The following is a 16,603-nucleotide window of genomic DNA, read 5'->3' on the forward strand; positions in this document are numbered from 1 at the left end:
TGACTTCATGTCTCCTCTGCCTAAAAACCTCTCCATCCTCCTCCGTACGGTGGACCTGAGATGAACTTTGAAGAGCCCTCAGTGGTGCTGCCCTCGTACTCTCTGCTTGGAATACCTCTAAGTGTCGATGAGAATTTATGCATATTGGGAGTCATTAGAGCCTGACCTTTCACCCCCTAGATCAGTTCTCCTGCCTACCTGGCCAGGCAGAGGAAGGGCTCTGGACACTCGTGTCACTCAGTAGCAGCCAGTCCACTTGTCCTTGCAAAAGCCACATATATGACCTTCCAGCTCCCAGTGTTACCGGAAAAGGGACCAGGCCCGGAGCGGGGCTGCCTCCGCTGGCCTGATTTGTGTTGGGTTCTTGATTTCATGCAGAAAAGATTTCACAACATGAGGCCAGGTGATTTTAAGAGTACATTTATTAAAGCTGGGGACAGTGAAACAAGCAAAGGCTTAGGAGAGAAGAAGCAACAGGAGAGCCCAGCTTTGGCTCACAGGGAAGTCAGAGAAAAGGGGGTGTTTGGGACAGGTTCAGGGGGTTAGCCAGAACGAACTGCAGCTGCCCATTGTTCCCCTGGTTGTAAGTGGGACCCTTAAGAGTTTAGGAGACGCACATGTGAGAGGGAAGGAAGGCATGGGCAAGCACACCCTGCGTACTTGTCTTGAGGGTTTTGAAGACGGGGAGTTCACGGTCTCACACCGTTACAGCAGCCCACCGCTGAAAGCCCACTCTGCACCAAGTAAGTACTAAGTCAGATGTCCTCCAGCACTACCAGTGTTACTTGGTATATTTATTCGTCCCCATTCTTCAGATGAGCAAACTGACGCTCAGGAAAGTCAGACTGATACAGGATAGTAAGAAGCTAGGAAAATTCTTTGGCAGGTGGAATGGAGAAACTGAGACAGATAGCTGAACACACTAGCCGAGCACTTTAGAGCAGATACAGAAGGTTACCAGGGTGGAAATCCCTGGGTGCCTAGCAATGGACAAAAAAATTGGTGCCGGACCACGTCACCAGGGTGGTCTTTCCTCCTCTGGTATATCCCTGGCTATGCGGGTTAGACCCCCCCCCCCCCCGGGACCCTTCCTCCCTAGAGATAACAGATAACATCTAGGCCTTGGTTGTATTTCAGGTCTAATCCCATAAAAGCAGCAAAATCAGGTGGGCGATGCCAGGACCAGCTGCGATAACTATTGACCCTCTCTTCCTGGCGCCAACCAATCAGTGGTGACCACGACCCTGAAAGTATTCACCTAGAAAAGCTGATGACTATTCTATTGAGATCCTTCCCTAAGACCTCTCCTAAACTCTCAGCCTTCAAAACCCAAGCCTAAGGAATCAGCATCCACTCTTCCTCCCGGGAGCATGCCCCTGGGCATCCCCTCAACTCTAAGGGACCTGAGACTTTCAACCAAGGGGCCTGTCTCTAAGGCCCCCTTTCTTCTGACTGGCCAGTGAGCTGACGGCAGCCCCTCCTTGGCCCATTTCTTTCTCATAATGTTCCTGAGAGCAATAGCAGCCCCGCATAGTCTCTCTCCTGTTGCTTCTTCTCTCCTTAGCCCTTCCTTATTTCGCTGCCCCCAGCTTTAACAAACGTACTCTCAAAATCACCTGGAATCTTCTCTCAAAATATTGTGAAATCTTTCCTGCATGAAGTCAAGACCCTCATTGGGGCAGTCCCTGTCTGGTAACAAGGAGAGTCTACAGGCTACTTGGCTGAGCTGGCAGAGCTCAGAGTTGCACCCCAATCTGCTGGTCCTGAAGCCTGCTCTGATTCCATGCTCTCTCTGCAGCTGTGAACAGAGGGTGGCGGTTCAGCTGAAATGGGTCAGGGGTGAATGGGAGTGCAAGGCCACCACCAGGGCATGGCACGAATGGGCGGGTAATCAAGGCAGAGCTGGGAGTCAGGCTGGGCAGTGCCTGGGGGTGAGGGTCTGCTCCTTTTCATGTTGTCATCCTTTTGCCAAGGCCAGCGATGCAGCTGGACCTTTGTTTCCCTAGGCACCCTCACCCTCTCTGGACCAGCGCTTCTTCCAGGTTTAGCCAATATCTAGTGCAGTGGGAGGGTTCAGAGCGCCTTCTAGTGGCCTCCAGGATGTCTCAAAGCCTGAAGCCCAGGCTGGCCCTGGCCTGTAGACAGGAACTGGAGCTCCCACCACCCTAACACGCCCCTGCCTGGCTCTGGGCTCTGCACTAGAGAATTCAGGCCTGGACCCCATCCCTATGCATGTGTTCCTGTATCAGACTCTCTGTCTTTATCCATTTCCACTTGCTCCCCAGTCTCTCAGTCCATCTCTGCCCATCTTGGCCATACCAGTCTCAGGCTCCCTCAGTCGCACTCTGTCCCCTAGCAGGACAGATGAGCTGAAAGAAAGTAGAAGGGTGGCATCCTAAAAAGAACTCTAGGTTCAAAGGATGCTGAGACCTACAAGCTGAGAGAGAAGAGAAAGCTGGGAAGGGGAGTCCAGCCAGGGTGACCTGCAGTCTTGTCCCTGGTACCCCGATCTGAGGTGGCATATAGGGCCTGCTGACCAGGCAGGAGCAGGAGCTGCATTCCAGGAGGAATGGTTCAGCCCTAACTGGTTTGGCTCAGTGGATAGAGGTGTTGGCCTGCGGACTGAAGGGTCCCAGGTTCGATTCCGGTCAAGGGCACATGCCCGGGTTGCGGGCTCAATCATTAGGGGTGTGCAGGAGGCAGCTGATCAATGATTCTCTCTCATCATTGCTGTTTCTATTTCTCTCTCCCTCCCTCTCCCTTCCTCTCTGAAATCAATAAAAAAAATTTTTTTTTTTAAAAAAAAGGAATGTTTCAGGTCCTGGTTCTTAGTCCCAGGAGGGGAACTAGATTCCAGGAGAAGGGGCAGGAGAATATAAGCCCAAAGCGGTGCATAGGAGCCACGCTCCGGTGCTGAGAGAACCCACCACGGCCGCAGGAAAGACCTGGCCCCTGATTACCTGCTCTCTAGCCCTCTTACCCCTCCACTAGCTCCCTCCTCTCACACTCCGAATAGAGCCTAGGCCAGGCAACTTTACAGCATCCAGAATACTTTTATTGCCACAATCAAGATACAGCCTGCTCAGGGCCCGATAGGGGGCCCACCCCTCAGGAACACAGGGAGAGACAGACGCTGGGTACGTACGCAACAGAGAAAATCCGGCTCCAAAGAAACCTGTGAGAGGGCAGCACAGTCCCGCCTGATTGTGGTTTTGGGCCCTCACCCTAGAGGCTAGAGAACCAAGTCTTGGCCTATAGCTGTTGCCCACTCAGAGACCACTGCCAAAAGGCAGATACAGACTCTCCAGCTCTGCTGTCATAGGAAGACCATACCAAGCATGTCAAACTCAAAGCCCACGGGCCGCATGCCTCGTGTATTTGGCCCGTGTTAGCCTTTGAGTTTGACATGCTCGACCCACGCAGCATCTGGGGGCAGACAGGAACCCCGCAGGAGGGCTCCAAGGCACCTGGCTCTCACAGGGGCCCACTCAAGTTCCTGAACTAGTCCCTGCAGACTAAACACCACTGTGCTGCCTGGTGGAGGTAGGTGCTGGGCAGGGTGGGCGGGAGCCCAACCTCCTCTCAGCCCTGTGCCGGCCCACGTGGGTGCTAGAGAAACCCTATGGCAGGGTGACAATATGGTGATGGGGTTAGCAAGAGGTCAGGTTAATTAAAAAAAAAAAAAAAGGTCAGGTTAGGGAAGCTCTGAGTCACTTTGGTCCGATCTTGAGTTCTCTTTCTTCATCAGGATCTAAAAGGCTATGGCACTGAGTCCTGAATAGCAGTTCTAGGGTGAAGGGAGCCAGCATTGATACTGTCAACCGGTGACAGCCCACCAGGGGATCAGAGCTCCTGGGATACAGCCTGCAGAACTGGGGGGGGAGGGGCTGCCCACTCCTCAGCGAGGCTATTCTTGGAGGTGAGGGAGGTAGGAGTGAATGCCCCACAGCCTGGGAACCACAGAAAACACAGCCCACCCCTGCCTGCAGGGGGAAACGGGCTGCCCCCAGAGAGCCACAGTTGGGCTGTTGTGCAGCAAGGCCACAGGAAAGCCAGCAGCTCCAGCTACCCGTGGCCAGTGGCAGTGGTACCTGTGGCCAGCCAGTGGGAAGCATCACCCTAGGGACAAGGAGCCCATCGCTGGGATCTCTGGGGGCAGGGACCACAGCTCAGTGATATCCCTCACAGGAAGTCTGAGGGGCCAGGGCCTAGTGGGCAATGTGAAATGGCCACAGGAGTAGCAGGAGAACACATGGACCCTGAGTTGGGGGATTGGATCCAGGTGCAGCCAATCCACCTGCTGCCGGTCCTGAGGTCACAACGATTCCATCAGCAGCAGCATTCTCTCCATTAAGAGTCCCTTGAGTGAGTCCAGACTATTTCTTCCTTCCTCTCTTCCAGAGAAAGGGTAAGAAATGGCACTTCCCAACGGCAGATGTTTCATAACCCAAGACGTATGGCCTTGGAAGGTCAGTTACAAACTGCTAAACTCATGGGCCACGGCAGCCCGGGAGGTCAAGAGCAGCAGCTGTGGCCAAGCCATCCCACAGCCCTGCCTGGCACAAAAATCAGGGCCCAAGGAGCAGGAGTTTCAGATAGGCCAGGGTAGTGGCATTGGCCAGCATCTCAATGTGCTCGCTGCCTGGCAGCTCCTGCAGTGAGACCTGGTGTTCCTGGCGGCTGCGCCAGGTCTGGCACTGCAGGGCACTCTGTAAGTTCACAGTGCCGTCGCCATCACCAAAGTAGATTTTAGGGTCACGGTCGGGGAAACTCTCATAGTGGAAGGAATCTGGTGTGGGGACACCCGTGCCATAGAGGCAGTGCAGTGGCACGCCAGGTGGCACCATGGCTTCAACCAGCCCCTCCGTGTCCTGCCTCATGAGCCAGCCGTCTTCGAAGCCGATGTCCTGGAAGAACTGGCGATAGTCGCGCAACGTGTAATTGGTCGTGGATGTGCGTACAAAGACCTTCTCAGGTGACCAGGTATAGTTGTAGGGCAGCAGCCAGCTGGTAGAGACAGCAGTCCGCTGCTGCTCCCGGATCTTCAGGGGACTGATGACTGGGATCCGGTTGTTGTCCCCTGCAGGGAGAGGGCTCCAGTCAGTCAGTGCTCAGGAGTGCAAGCTGGCTGGGCACCATGTTCACCACCACGGCCCCTGCTGGACCCCAACCAGTGGCCCAGTCAGCGCACCAGTCTCTCCAGTTACCATTATAACTCCCGTGCCTGCATTCCCTTTTATTGTTTCCCTGTAATTTTGCCACATCTGGGAAGCACCCAACCCCTTGTTTCTTTCCTTCTGCATTTCTTCACCAGGGATTTAGGCAACACACACCCACAAGGTGAATTATCACTGGGCCTGTAGGCACTGACCTTATCCAAGGTGAACCAGCAGGTTGTCAGCCCAGAGGCACAATCCTTTTTTTTTTTTTAATTACAATGAGCTATGCAAATATTTTTCTTTTTCTAGGTTTAGAACTGCAGCCAGCCAGTCCTGCCTGTCGCTGACCCGGGCAGCCAGGTCTGCAGACTAGAGCATGAGTCCTTCAAACACAGGAATGCCAACAATACACACACACCCAGTTGCCAGTGAAACTTCCAGAGGGTGAGTTGGAACTTGGGAACGGGAGCCTCTTGACCCTGTTGAGGACCCATGGCCACCCATCACTCTACCTCTCTGACTGACCACAGAACCACCGCTCTGCCTGGCGGGGCCTGGCTCTAAGACTCCTGAGGAAAGGGAGGCCCACACCTAGGGGTCCATGACTATCACCCTTCCCACCGCCGTCCTGCTCCCAGATTGCCAGGGCCTGAAAGAACAGTTTCCCAGTATCTGAGGCAAAGCCAATCCAGGGTCACTACAGGGACAGGCACTGGGTCTGACCTGATCACAACAAGCAGATCAGGCAGTGCCAGTGACTTGAGGAAGAAAGCTCATCAGATGGTTGGCCCAGCCCTGCGGGCACTGACCTTATCCAAGGTGAACCAGCAGGATGTCAGCTCAGAGGCACAATCCTGGTTTATGGCTCCTAAAGTGAGGGGCCATGGGGCTCACACCAGTTCTGGCAGAGGGAGGGAAGCCCTATGGCTGTAGCTGGCACATCCTGACAGACATGAAAATGCAGGTGGCCCTGGCTGGCGTGGCTCAGTTGGTTGGGTGTTGTCCTGTGCACTGAAGGTTGTCGGTTCAATTCCCAGTCAGCACCCAGCCAAGGGTTGTGAGCTCGATCCCCGGTAGGGGGCATGCAGGAGGTAGCTGATCCATGTTTCACTCTCACACAGATGTTTCTCTCTCTTCCTTCTTCTCCCATTTAAACAAAAAATCAATTAAAATATTTAAAACAAAAAATAAAATTCAGGTAAATTGGGGAGAAATGGAATGGGGAAAAAGGTGACTTTCACAGCTGCCTAGCAAGCAGGCCCAAACAGATCTGCACCTGCTTCCTCCTTGTGTTGCCAACAGAGGTTCTGGGCTGCTGCACATGGAGGTGCAACTCATAAACAGGAAACTGGCGTCTAGCCTTCCTTCTCTGGGGCAAAGGTGGGAATGAAAGCGTGAGTATGAGGATAGGGGAGAGGGAGAAGGTTCCCCCAAAGAACTCTGGGTCAAACCAAGTTAGGCAGCCAGGCCTGAGCAGAGTGCGTGTACACGTGTGCACAAGCAAGCACCTGCATGACCAAGAGTTATGTCCACGCACATGCTGTAAGACATGCGCACAGATAACCAAGGTCCTCAACTAGAGAGGTGACATTATTGGGAAAAGAATACCATTCTGGAGAAAGAAGGGTTCCCCATGAGGACACTGTAAAGGGGAAGAGAGGGAGCCACCCCCAACACCAGCCCCCCATGCTGGACCAGGCAGTTTCTTACCTGAGGCCAGGACGCGAAAGGTCTTGGCCACGCCCCCCCAGGGCGCACCCAGTGCCACGAAGGCACGGATATACTTGTCCTTCCAGGCCTGTGGCTGTCGCTGCAGAAAGTAGAGCGTGTACATGTTGCCCATGCTGTGGGCAACCAGCACCACGGGGCCCCCATACAGCTGGTGCATCTCCTCGATCATCTCCCGGAGGGCCAGGAAGTAGGGCCCATTTTCATCTGCAGGCCAGAGCCAGGCGGGAGTCAGGCGCGAAGGGTCCTGGGGCCTGAACTATGACTGTCTCTCAGGCCAGACCCAGGACTAGGAGAGGATGCTACAATTCAAGTGGGAGTAATATGGTTTCCCCTCCCATTCAATGAAGGTAGGGAACAAAGGGGCTCCCCTTCCCCCTCCTCAGACTCACTATCTCTCTCCAGGGCTCAGAGACACCGAAATCCTGGGGTGACGGAGGGGGAAAGACAGGACAGACTGACCAGGAGTAGGGGAGAGCCCAGGGCCTATGGTGACTGTGACCCCTTGTCCCCACCACCCATGACCTCAGCAGGAAACAAGGGTGATCACTTACTTGGGGCTCGGCGCCAGTCATAAGGGGCCCCCCGGACGTCCTCACCCCTTGTGTAGCCCCAGCTCACAAGGCTCTCTACCATGGTGTGGAAATAGGAACCTATACACAGAGATGTACAGGATTAGTCCTGACTGGTGTGGCTCAGTTGGTTGAGCGTTGTCCCATGTCCCATGCACCAAGAGGTCACCAGTTCAATTCCTGGTCAGGGCACAAGTTGGGTTGCAGGCTCCATCCCCAGAAGGGGGCGTGCAGGAGGCAGCCAATCAATATTTCTTTCTTTCTTTCTCTCTTCCTTCCTCTCTCTAAAGTCAATTAAAAAAAAAAAAAGAGCCCTAACTGGTTTGGCTCAGTGGATAGAGAGTCGGCCTGCAGACTGAAGGGTCCCCAGGTTCGATTCCGGTCATGGTTGTGGGCACATCCCTGGTGGGGGGTGTGCAGGAGGTGGCTGATAGATGTTTCTAGCTCTCTATCCCTCTCCCTTCCTCTCTATAAAAAAAATCAATAAAAATATATTTTTTTAAATTCATTAAAAAAAAAAAAAAAAAAGAGCCCTAGCTGGTTTGGCTCAGTGAATAAAGCGACTGAAAGGTCCTAGGTTTGATTCCGGTCAAGGGCATGTACCTCGGTTGCAGTTTCCCTGGCCCTGGTCGGGGTGAGTGCAGGAAGCAACCAATCGATGTGTCTTTCACATCGATGTTTCTCTCTCCTTCTCCCTCTCCCTTACACTCTCTCTAAAAATCAATGGAAAAATATCCTCCGCTGAGGATTAACAAAACAAAAAAAAGAAAGAAATGCATAGGATTACAGAGGGTACTGCCAGTGCCAGCCACCTATAACATGCCTGCCAAGGACACTGTGACCTCTACTGCAGGGAGGTCCCTGAAGGAGTGCTCTCTGCCCACACTGATCAGAGAACGACTCTGCCTTCAAATTGAGTGGTTCCTCCCACACTAGAGTCCAGCAAAACCTCCAGCCTCATTTCCCAGAGAGCATGAGAAGGGCCACATACCCACACTGCTTTTGCTGGGATCCAGGAACTCCAGTGAGAAGGTCTCCCCAAAGCCAGGGACATGCACATCCACACCATCGGGAAACTGGGTGGCCCGGGACGTCCTGTTGTAGACCAGCCTGTCAGGAGGGAATACTGAGCTGGTGACCCAATGTTGGCACTGAATTTGAGTCCCAATTCTGCCCCGTGTCCTGAGCCACACTCCCTTCTCATCCTCAGGTTTGGTCTCTTATACAAGGGAGACCAAAAAGTAACTGGGGGTTCAGAGTTAGTCACTGAAGATTGCTTCTGTGTATTGTTCTGAGCTAAAGACAATTTTAGCTGCCCCTCCCTTTAACTTGAATTAGGGTCCTTGCCCATAATAATTACCATTAATTATATGGTAGGGCAAACTTCTATTTACTAAACACTTGTTCTTATCATTCTGTAATGATCCATTGAAGCCCCCAGGGCACCTTACCTCAGCCCTAGCTCTTCTATCTTATATACCCACTAGAGCAGTGGTTCTCAACCTTCCTAACACCGCGACCCTTTAATACAGTTCCTCATGTTGTGGTGACCCCAACCATAAAATTATTTTCGCGGCTACTTCATAACTGTAATTTTGCTACCGTTATGAATCGTAATGTAAATATCTGATATGCAGGATGTATTTTCATTGTTACGAATTGAACATAATTAAAGCATAGTGATTAATCACAAAAACAATATGTAATTACATATGTGTTTTCCGATGGTCTTAGGCGACCCCTGTGAAAGGGTCATTCGACCCCCAAAGGGGTCGCGACCCGCAGGTTGAGAACCGCTGGGTTAGAGCATCATCCTGATACATCAAGGTTGCAGGTTCAATCCCCAGTCATTGCACATAAAGAATCAACCAATGAATGAATAAATAAGTGGAACAACAAATCTCTCTCTCTCTCTCTCTCTCTCTCTCAAATCAAACTTTTATAAAAGAGGAGCCCAGGACACTCTCCTCAATGTCACCCACCCCCGAATGCAGGTCTCAGATCCGTTTAGGAGAGGGAAGCACCAGGCCTGGCTGTGCCATGAACATCACACTTGACCCCAAAAGGCTCCCATCGCTCCATCTCTATGGATCCAGCTCCTAGAAGCCACCACAGTACATCACAGGGCAAAGGAGATGATGAGAGCAACACGTAACAGAACCAGACAGAGAGACACCCCCCACGCACACCTCAGAGGCCATTGTGTGGGTAGACAGACCAACCCTAGAGACATGATGAGGAAAGGGTGGTGGGAGACAGGAGGAAGGCCTTATGCCAAACCAGGAGCCCTGCCAAGGAGGCAAACGTGCCCGAGAAGACACACGCTAGACAAGCAGTCCCTGATGATCCTGAGTCCCACCCCATCCTAAAGATTAGCTACAGAAAGATGACAGGATTCCGAACATTGACCCAAATAATAGGTCCTGGTGACCTACTCTCTCAAGGGCAAGCTGTAGATCACCCCAATGGCCACTCAGCAAAGTGCAGAAAATTGTTCTGGAAAGCCAAGGTAGCTCTGTGCCGGGTGAAAGTCAAAGAGGTCAGAGGAGCAATGAAGGTAGATGAGCCCCTCTTGGTGTCAGCCCGCACCTCCGATTGGCAGTAACTGAGACCATGTCTCCGGTACAAAAATAGAAATGCAGATCAACAGCCCAGAAATGACTCTGATGACAAACACACACAGAAGAGGAAAGAGTCAACAAAGCAGGCATCTTAAACGGCGGGAAGGGCAGGGCGCCTGGAGAGACAGCGAGTGCGTCTCCAAGAAAAAATGTTTGTTAGATTCCATTCGGCTCGAACATTGTTTTGAGCACCAGCTGGATTCCAGGTTCTACCGCTATAAAGATAAAACAGATAGAGTCCCTGCCTCAGGGAGCTCAGTCTGAGAGGGAAACTTAGCTCAGGGTCATACAATTCTGGGTTGGAATCCTGGTTTTGCCCCTTATTAGCTGAGTGACCCTGGAAGTTTTGTAACTGACCTGAGATTCCAGATGTCCTTGCTATAAAACTGGTTTATAAACAGAACCTCTTCCATAGAGTTGCTATAAGACTAAATGAGCCTGGCTGGTGTGACTTGTGACTCAGTGGTTGAGCATCGACCTATGAACCAGGAGGTCACAGTTCAATGCCAAGTCAGGGCACATGCCCAGGCTGCATGCTCAAACCCCAATGGGGGGCATGCAGGAGGCAGCCAATTAATGATTTTCTCTCATCATTGATGTTTCTCCCTCTCCCTTCCTCTCTGAAATCAGAAATTCTGTCTGAGAGACACAAAGACGGTGCCAAGCAGACTAAGGAAATGGGAAGTGAGAAAGGGGAATGACCTTAGGCCTCTTAGGTGGGGATGATCTGGAAATGGACTCTGGGGGCCTCTGTAGGCTGAGTTGGCGAGCAGCACCCGGCCTGTACCCCAGCTCCCACCTGATATTGTCGATCCAGCAGTCAATGATGACAGGCAGCAGCAGTTCGAGGTTCAGCCAGAGCGTGAAGTAGCTGTCCGTCTTCTTGGAGCAGAGGTAGTGCACGACCTTCGGCTTGTCCAGCTTTGCCTCCAGCTGGTTGCCCAAATCGCCAGGCACTACAGTGGGGCACAGAACATGCATGAGGCCCTGGGCCCGACAGACTGGAGACCCTCAAGGCTTGAATCCAAAGGCCTTCTACCGTCCTAGGCAGGGCTTTGTCCACTCTGACCGGATTGGGAAACTGGACAGAGCACTGAGCCACTGAGCCAGCCAAAGGAGAAAGCACTCCAAAACAGGCTCGCAGAGGACGGCAATGAACAGAAACACGACGGGAAGAAGCTCCTATTGGCACCTGCTGACCTACTGAGGTCCCCAGGCTTTGCTAAAGGCCAGAGTCTGGTAGGTTCCAAAGGACAGGCCATCTGAAGAGCCCTAGCAGCTGGGTACACATGGACCAAGCACTGGAGATGGCTACCCTGAAACAACACACCACTCTGGTCATAGTTGGTGTGGGATCGGGGAGACTAGGCCTAAAGGGCAACTTCTCTCTACCTGAACTGGCCGATTGATTCCACAGAGCCCTGGGGAGCTTGTGACACTCAACTCGATCCCCATTGCTTCACTGCCCAGCGTTCAAGGCCTTTATTTTTATGATTTTAATCCTCATCTGTTTATTAACGAGAGAGAGAGAGAGAGAGAGAGAGAGAGAGAGAGAGAGAGAGAGAGAGAGAAAGAAGAAAGGAAGGAGGAAAGGAAGGAAGGAAGGAAGGAAGGAAGGAAGGAAGGAAGGAAGGAAGGAAGAGGAAGGGCGGAAGGGAGGAAGGGAGGAGGGAGGGAGGGAGGGAGGGAGGGATGGAAGGGAGAGGGAGGAAGGGAGGAAGGGAGGAAAGGGAGGAAGGGAGGAAGGGAGGAAGGGAGGAAGGGAGGAAGGAAGGAAGGAAGGAAGGAAGGAAGGAAGGAAGGAAAGGAAGGAGGAAGGAGGAAGGGAGGAAGGGAGGAAGGGAGGAAGGAGAAGGAAGGGAAGGAAGGAAGGAAGGAAAGGAAGGAAGGAAGGAAGGAAGAGGAAGGAGGAAGGGAGGAAGGGAGGAAGGAGGAAAGGAAGGAAGGAAGGAGGAAGGGAGGAAGGGAGGAAGGGAGGAAGGGAGGAAGGGAGGAAAGGAAGAAGGGAGGGAGGAAGGAAGCAAGCAAGCAAACGATTGGTTGCCTCCTGTGCACATGCTGACTGGGGATTGACCCTGCAACCTAGGTATGTTTCCTGACCAGGAACCGAACCCCCAATCTTTTGGTGTATGGGACGACGTTCCAAACAACTAAGCCACCCACCCAAGGTAGCATTCAAAGCCTTTTAAAGTTTATTTACTCCCAGTGACCTTTCCGGCCTCACCTGCTCCCACATGCCGTGCTCTCAGCACCTCCCATATCCATCCCTATTTAAGATCCATAATCACGAAGTGAACAACCAGCGCTTGGCTCTCCTTGGCATTCACTGGGCTTGGACTATGGACCCAGCCCTGCAAAGGGCATGCCCTCCCTGTGCACCATCTCACCATGTCCTGGGGGCAGCCACGGGAGGCAGTTGTAGCACCTGCCTCCGCCTCCCTTCATGCTGTGGGTGCAGAAGTGGGGAGTCCCCAGCATGACAGGCCTGTGGACTGGGCAGGGGAATACAGAGACCTTGGTCATTATCTCCACCATGGGAAATGGCTGAAAGAGGAAGCCACCAGTTCTGCTTTGTCTGGATACCTTTCACACTGGACTGGCTGTGTGGCCTCTAAAAATAGCAGTGGTCACTTCCTCAGACCTTGAGCCTAGAACTAGGGTAAAAGCCATCCACGTGCCTTTCACCTCAAATAACACTGGGAGAGAACATCCTTATTATGCCCACTTTATAGATGAGGACACTGAGTCTGGGAGCGGTAGAAATGGCTTACTACAGTCCCTTCCCCTGCTCAGGGTCTTCTTCTGTGTCACTTTTCTGGCCTCTGCTTCCTCTACTATCCATTTGAGCCCCACCCATAGAGGCTGGTCATCTCCGGATTACTGATCTGTGACCAGGAACAGCTTGTCCACTGCCAGCCATGGGGTTTCCCAGAATTAATACCAACTGCCTCACTCCCTGGGCAGGCTAAGATTCCCACTGCTCCATGACTCTGGGGAGGGACTGAGGCTCCTCTGATCCGACCTAGGATAACTGAGAACGGAATGACTTCATGAGTTAGCACCAATCCAGGAGAAAAGGCTGCAACCCTTTCATGGACCACACACGTCCCAATGCCACACCCTTTTTCTCAGACCTCCTTAGACTCACACATGACTCCCTGCGGGCCCCCAGGATAAAGTCCAACCAGTCACGAGCCTCAACAATCCACTCCCCCCTCCAAACCACTCCATTCCAGGCGGCCTGGACTCCCTACCTCCTTCCCTCCGGTATGTTCCCTGTGCCTGAAACTCTCCTGGCCACAGCTCCAGCTGCATACTCCAGGAAGCCTGTCCTGACTAGGTCCGTGGATTCTCTGTGCTTGCCCAGCCCAGACCTCATCTCCGGGGATCATCCTGGAAGCTTAAGGGAGGCAGAGCCAAGGGTGCCCAACTCCCATGATTAACCTGGGCCCAGCATCCCCCTGAAGCATTTGATGGCCCAGAGCTCCCGGTGGGGGACGCCTTAGGACCAAACTACCCGCCAGTCTTACCCATCTGTCACCTGTATCAACCCCATTAAAATACTCCCAGCAAAAAAGGCACGGGGGTCATGCAGACTCAGTGTGTAACGTATACCTCAGCAAGCCTCTGCCTTCAGGAGTCCTGGCTGGTCACTTGCACACTAGCTCTAGGACAGAAGTCTCATCCCTGCCCACCACCCACCCCAAGGAAATGCCGTGACGCCTGTACAGCTGTCAGGGGTCAGGTCCAAGAGGGGGTAGTAAGCAAGCAGGAGAGGTCGCCTCGCCCCAACAGAGTTGAGTCCAAGTAGGTCTGAAAGGATAACAGTGCAGGCAAGCTCCCTGACATCTGTTTACAGCCACGGTCCCACCTCTTACCTGTGCTTTTAGCCAGCCTCAGACTCCCTAGGGCAGCGGTTCTCAACCTGTGGGTCGCGACCCCTTTGGCGGTCGAACGACCCTTTCACAGGGGTCGCCTAAGACCATCCTGCATATCAGATATTTACAGGATGATTCATAACAGTAGCAACATGACAGTGATGAAATAGCAACGGAAATAATGTTATGGTTGGGTCACAACATGAGGAACTGTATTTAAAGGGCCAGAAGTTTGAGAACCACTGCCCTAGGGTCTCCTCCCTCAGGCCCAATACTACCCATCTGATCAGTCCGGGGGGAGCCCTGGTGGCAAGTTAAGACAGGAATCCTTTCCCCAATGAGCCTCCTTTCCTCAACGCTTCCGAGATGTAAGGGGCTGAAGGGGTCCAGACAGCCTACCAGTCCAGCCTAAGTCAACACTAAGGCCCCTGGGGCCAACTCTGGGGCCACCTTACCCCCAAACCGGCCCTCGGGAGTGGGGCCAAAGGGTCTCAGTCTTTCCAGATTAAAAAAAAAAAAAAAATGGGATACAGCAAGACAAGGTTTGGGACTGGCGCGGACAGGCAGACAGATGGACAACCGCAAATAACACTCCTTACCCCATAATCTATAAGGGAAGGTGACAGCGAGGTTGACCACACCCGCGACCAGCATGGCAGGAGGCGGACGGACCGACCCAGATGACAAGACGGTCCTACGTCCCCCTACCCCGTGCTGGGAGCCCATGCAAACCGGGGAGACAGTCCCCCTCACCCCCGTACCCGGTCCTGCCCGACGCACAGCCAACAGACCCACTACTAGACTCGTGCCTCACCCAGGACCACCGGAGGGGGGCGTCCGGTCGGAAGCGCCGGGTCTGCGAGCAGCAGGAGGAGCAGGAGGCCCCCCGGGAGCAGGGCTGCGCGGCGCGGGCAGCGGCGGGGGCCCATGGCGCGGGGCGGACCGGGCTCCTGGCGCGGGATCCCAGCTCCTGGCTGGCGCCTAGGCCGGGCGCGGCGACGCGCTTAACCCCACCGCCCACCGGCGGCCGGGCCAATCAGGGCCCAGCTCCCGCAAGCCGCCGGCCAATAGGGACTCGCCCCCCAGTGCGTCCCGCCCAGTCGGAGCTGGCCGCCGGGCTCCCGCTGGTCCGGGACTTGCTTTCCTGACAGCGCTGCGAGCCGAGCGCATCGATCTGTTCAGGCTCAGCCTGGCTTCCACCCTCTGGCCAGACCCAGCCCCGCTGCTGCTGGGGACCCAGCACAGGCCCCCGTCCTCCAAGCCCTCACCCCCCCGCCCCCCGATTCCCGGCGCCTGGCTGACCTGGAATCTGGAACGATCCTGGATGAGCGGCGGTTCATGGTCCAGTGACCGCGGCCGCTGAGCGACTCCGGTCACAGCCAAGGGGAAGGAAAGTAAGCCCCAGACAGTTTGGCGGCCTTAGGGGGTCAGAGTTGACCAGGACCTTTGCGCAACCCCCCCCCCCCCCCCCCGCCTCCAGTTCTTCACACCCTGCCCAGAGGATATCTGAGTTGTTCAGGCAACCCACGCCCAGGCAGGCACCCCTTTGCCGTCTGCCCCCCGGGAACTGGATGGGACGGGGACAGGCCAAGTCAGCAGGTTTCGTTTCTGAGTGAGATGTATGTCCTCCCTTTTAGGGGCTCGGAGTATGGAGTCACCCCAACAGACGGAGCAGTTCACGGGCAGGGTTGAGAGTGGGCTTGAGCCCTGACCCTGCGCCATGGCCCATCCGCAAGTTCCCTCGCAGAGCGGAAGGGGTATTGGGGCCGCCCAGCACACGGGAACATGGAGATCAAGAGAGGACACAGACCCACTGCAGGAGGAATGGGGGCGAACAGAATGGGCAAAGACTTCACAGGCGGTGATATACCAGCACCATGCATCTCTCTGGGAGAGAGGGACCATGTGTTGGAGACTGGAGGTCTTGATCCTCCACACATTCCCTCCCAAGGGCCAGTCACACCCTGATCAGCTGATTTCAAAATATACCTCCCCTCCCTCCCTCCTCTTCCTTCCTTCCTGTTGGTCTGTAGCTGACCCTTTCCACTCTCTCCCAGTGCCCCTTCAATGAATCTACACACCATCTTTGCCTGTCTCTCCTATTTTCTTATAGTGAAATACATTGGTCCTCCTTTAAGGTCCAACTATCTCCCACTTCAGGCTCTAGCCTGAGGCCTCTCCCTTCCCATAAAAAAAAAAACAAAACAAAACAAAAAAACACCGCTGCCTCCCTCACCTCCATCCCAGACCTCAGGAGAAGAGTCCCTGAAAAAACAACAACAAAAGAGTCCCTGAGGACCGATCTGGCAGGCCCAGTGTGGGAAATCATGGAGAGCCGTCTGCCAGGGCTAGGGACAGGCAGTAGATTAAAGATCAAGGGTTAAGTGGGGAGAGAACAGGGAGCATGACAGCTTGGGCCACTTTGAACCCTGGCACAGTCTGAATGTCTTGTCAGCCCAACAGTCTCAGGCGACCATGGGTCCCCCACAGGGTGGCTCTGTCCTCGGAAGTGGTTCCCGAGATGCCCCACTCCCACAGGCCCTGCAGGTGGTAGGAACCATGGCCACTGTGGGAGGGGTGCCACGGCTTGGTCAGCAATGACTCATGCTGGCACCGTGGAGAAGAGTCAGAAGGTGAGGAGGTGG

At 54.0% G+C, this 16,603-nt stretch overlaps 1 protein-coding gene across 3 annotated transcripts; it reads right to left on the reverse strand.

The window, feature by feature from the left end:
• Nucleotides 1-3,033: 3,033 nt before the first annotated feature.
• Nucleotides 3,034-14,964, reverse strand: PLA2G15 (phospholipase A2 group XV). Of its 3 annotated transcripts, none has more exons than XM_036346043.1 (6): nucleotides 14,773-14,962; nucleotides 10,880-11,036; nucleotides 8,451-8,569; nucleotides 7,442-7,540; nucleotides 6,870-7,094; nucleotides 4,569-5,080 (listed from the first exon to the last, which is right to left on the reverse strand). In XM_036346043.1, exons 1-6 carry the CDS (start codon nucleotides 14,885-14,887, stop codon nucleotides 4,569-4,571), a joined length of 1,227 nt encoding a protein of 408 aa, XP_036201936.1. In that variant the 5' UTR covers nucleotides 14,888-14,962. The 3 variants fall into 3 exon arrangements, with proteins under 3 accessions (XP_036201937.1, XP_036201936.1, XP_036201938.1); XM_036346045.1 differs by having other exon boundaries at nucleotides 4,827-5,080; nucleotides 6,870-6,969; nucleotides 14,773-14,964; XM_036346044.1 differs by lacking the exons at nucleotides 6,870-7,094; nucleotides 14,773-14,962 and adding an exon at nucleotides 12,468-13,059 and having other exon boundaries at nucleotides 3,034-5,080.
• Nucleotides 14,965-16,603: the final 1,639 nt, after the last annotated feature.

This window comes from Myotis myotis, unplaced genomic scaffold (genome assembly GCF_014108235.1).
Source record: "Myotis myotis isolate mMyoMyo1 unplaced genomic scaffold, mMyoMyo1.p scaffold_m19_p_19, whole genome shotgun sequence".
Taxonomy (NCBI): domain Eukaryota; kingdom Metazoa; phylum Chordata; class Mammalia; order Chiroptera; family Vespertilionidae; genus Myotis; species Myotis myotis.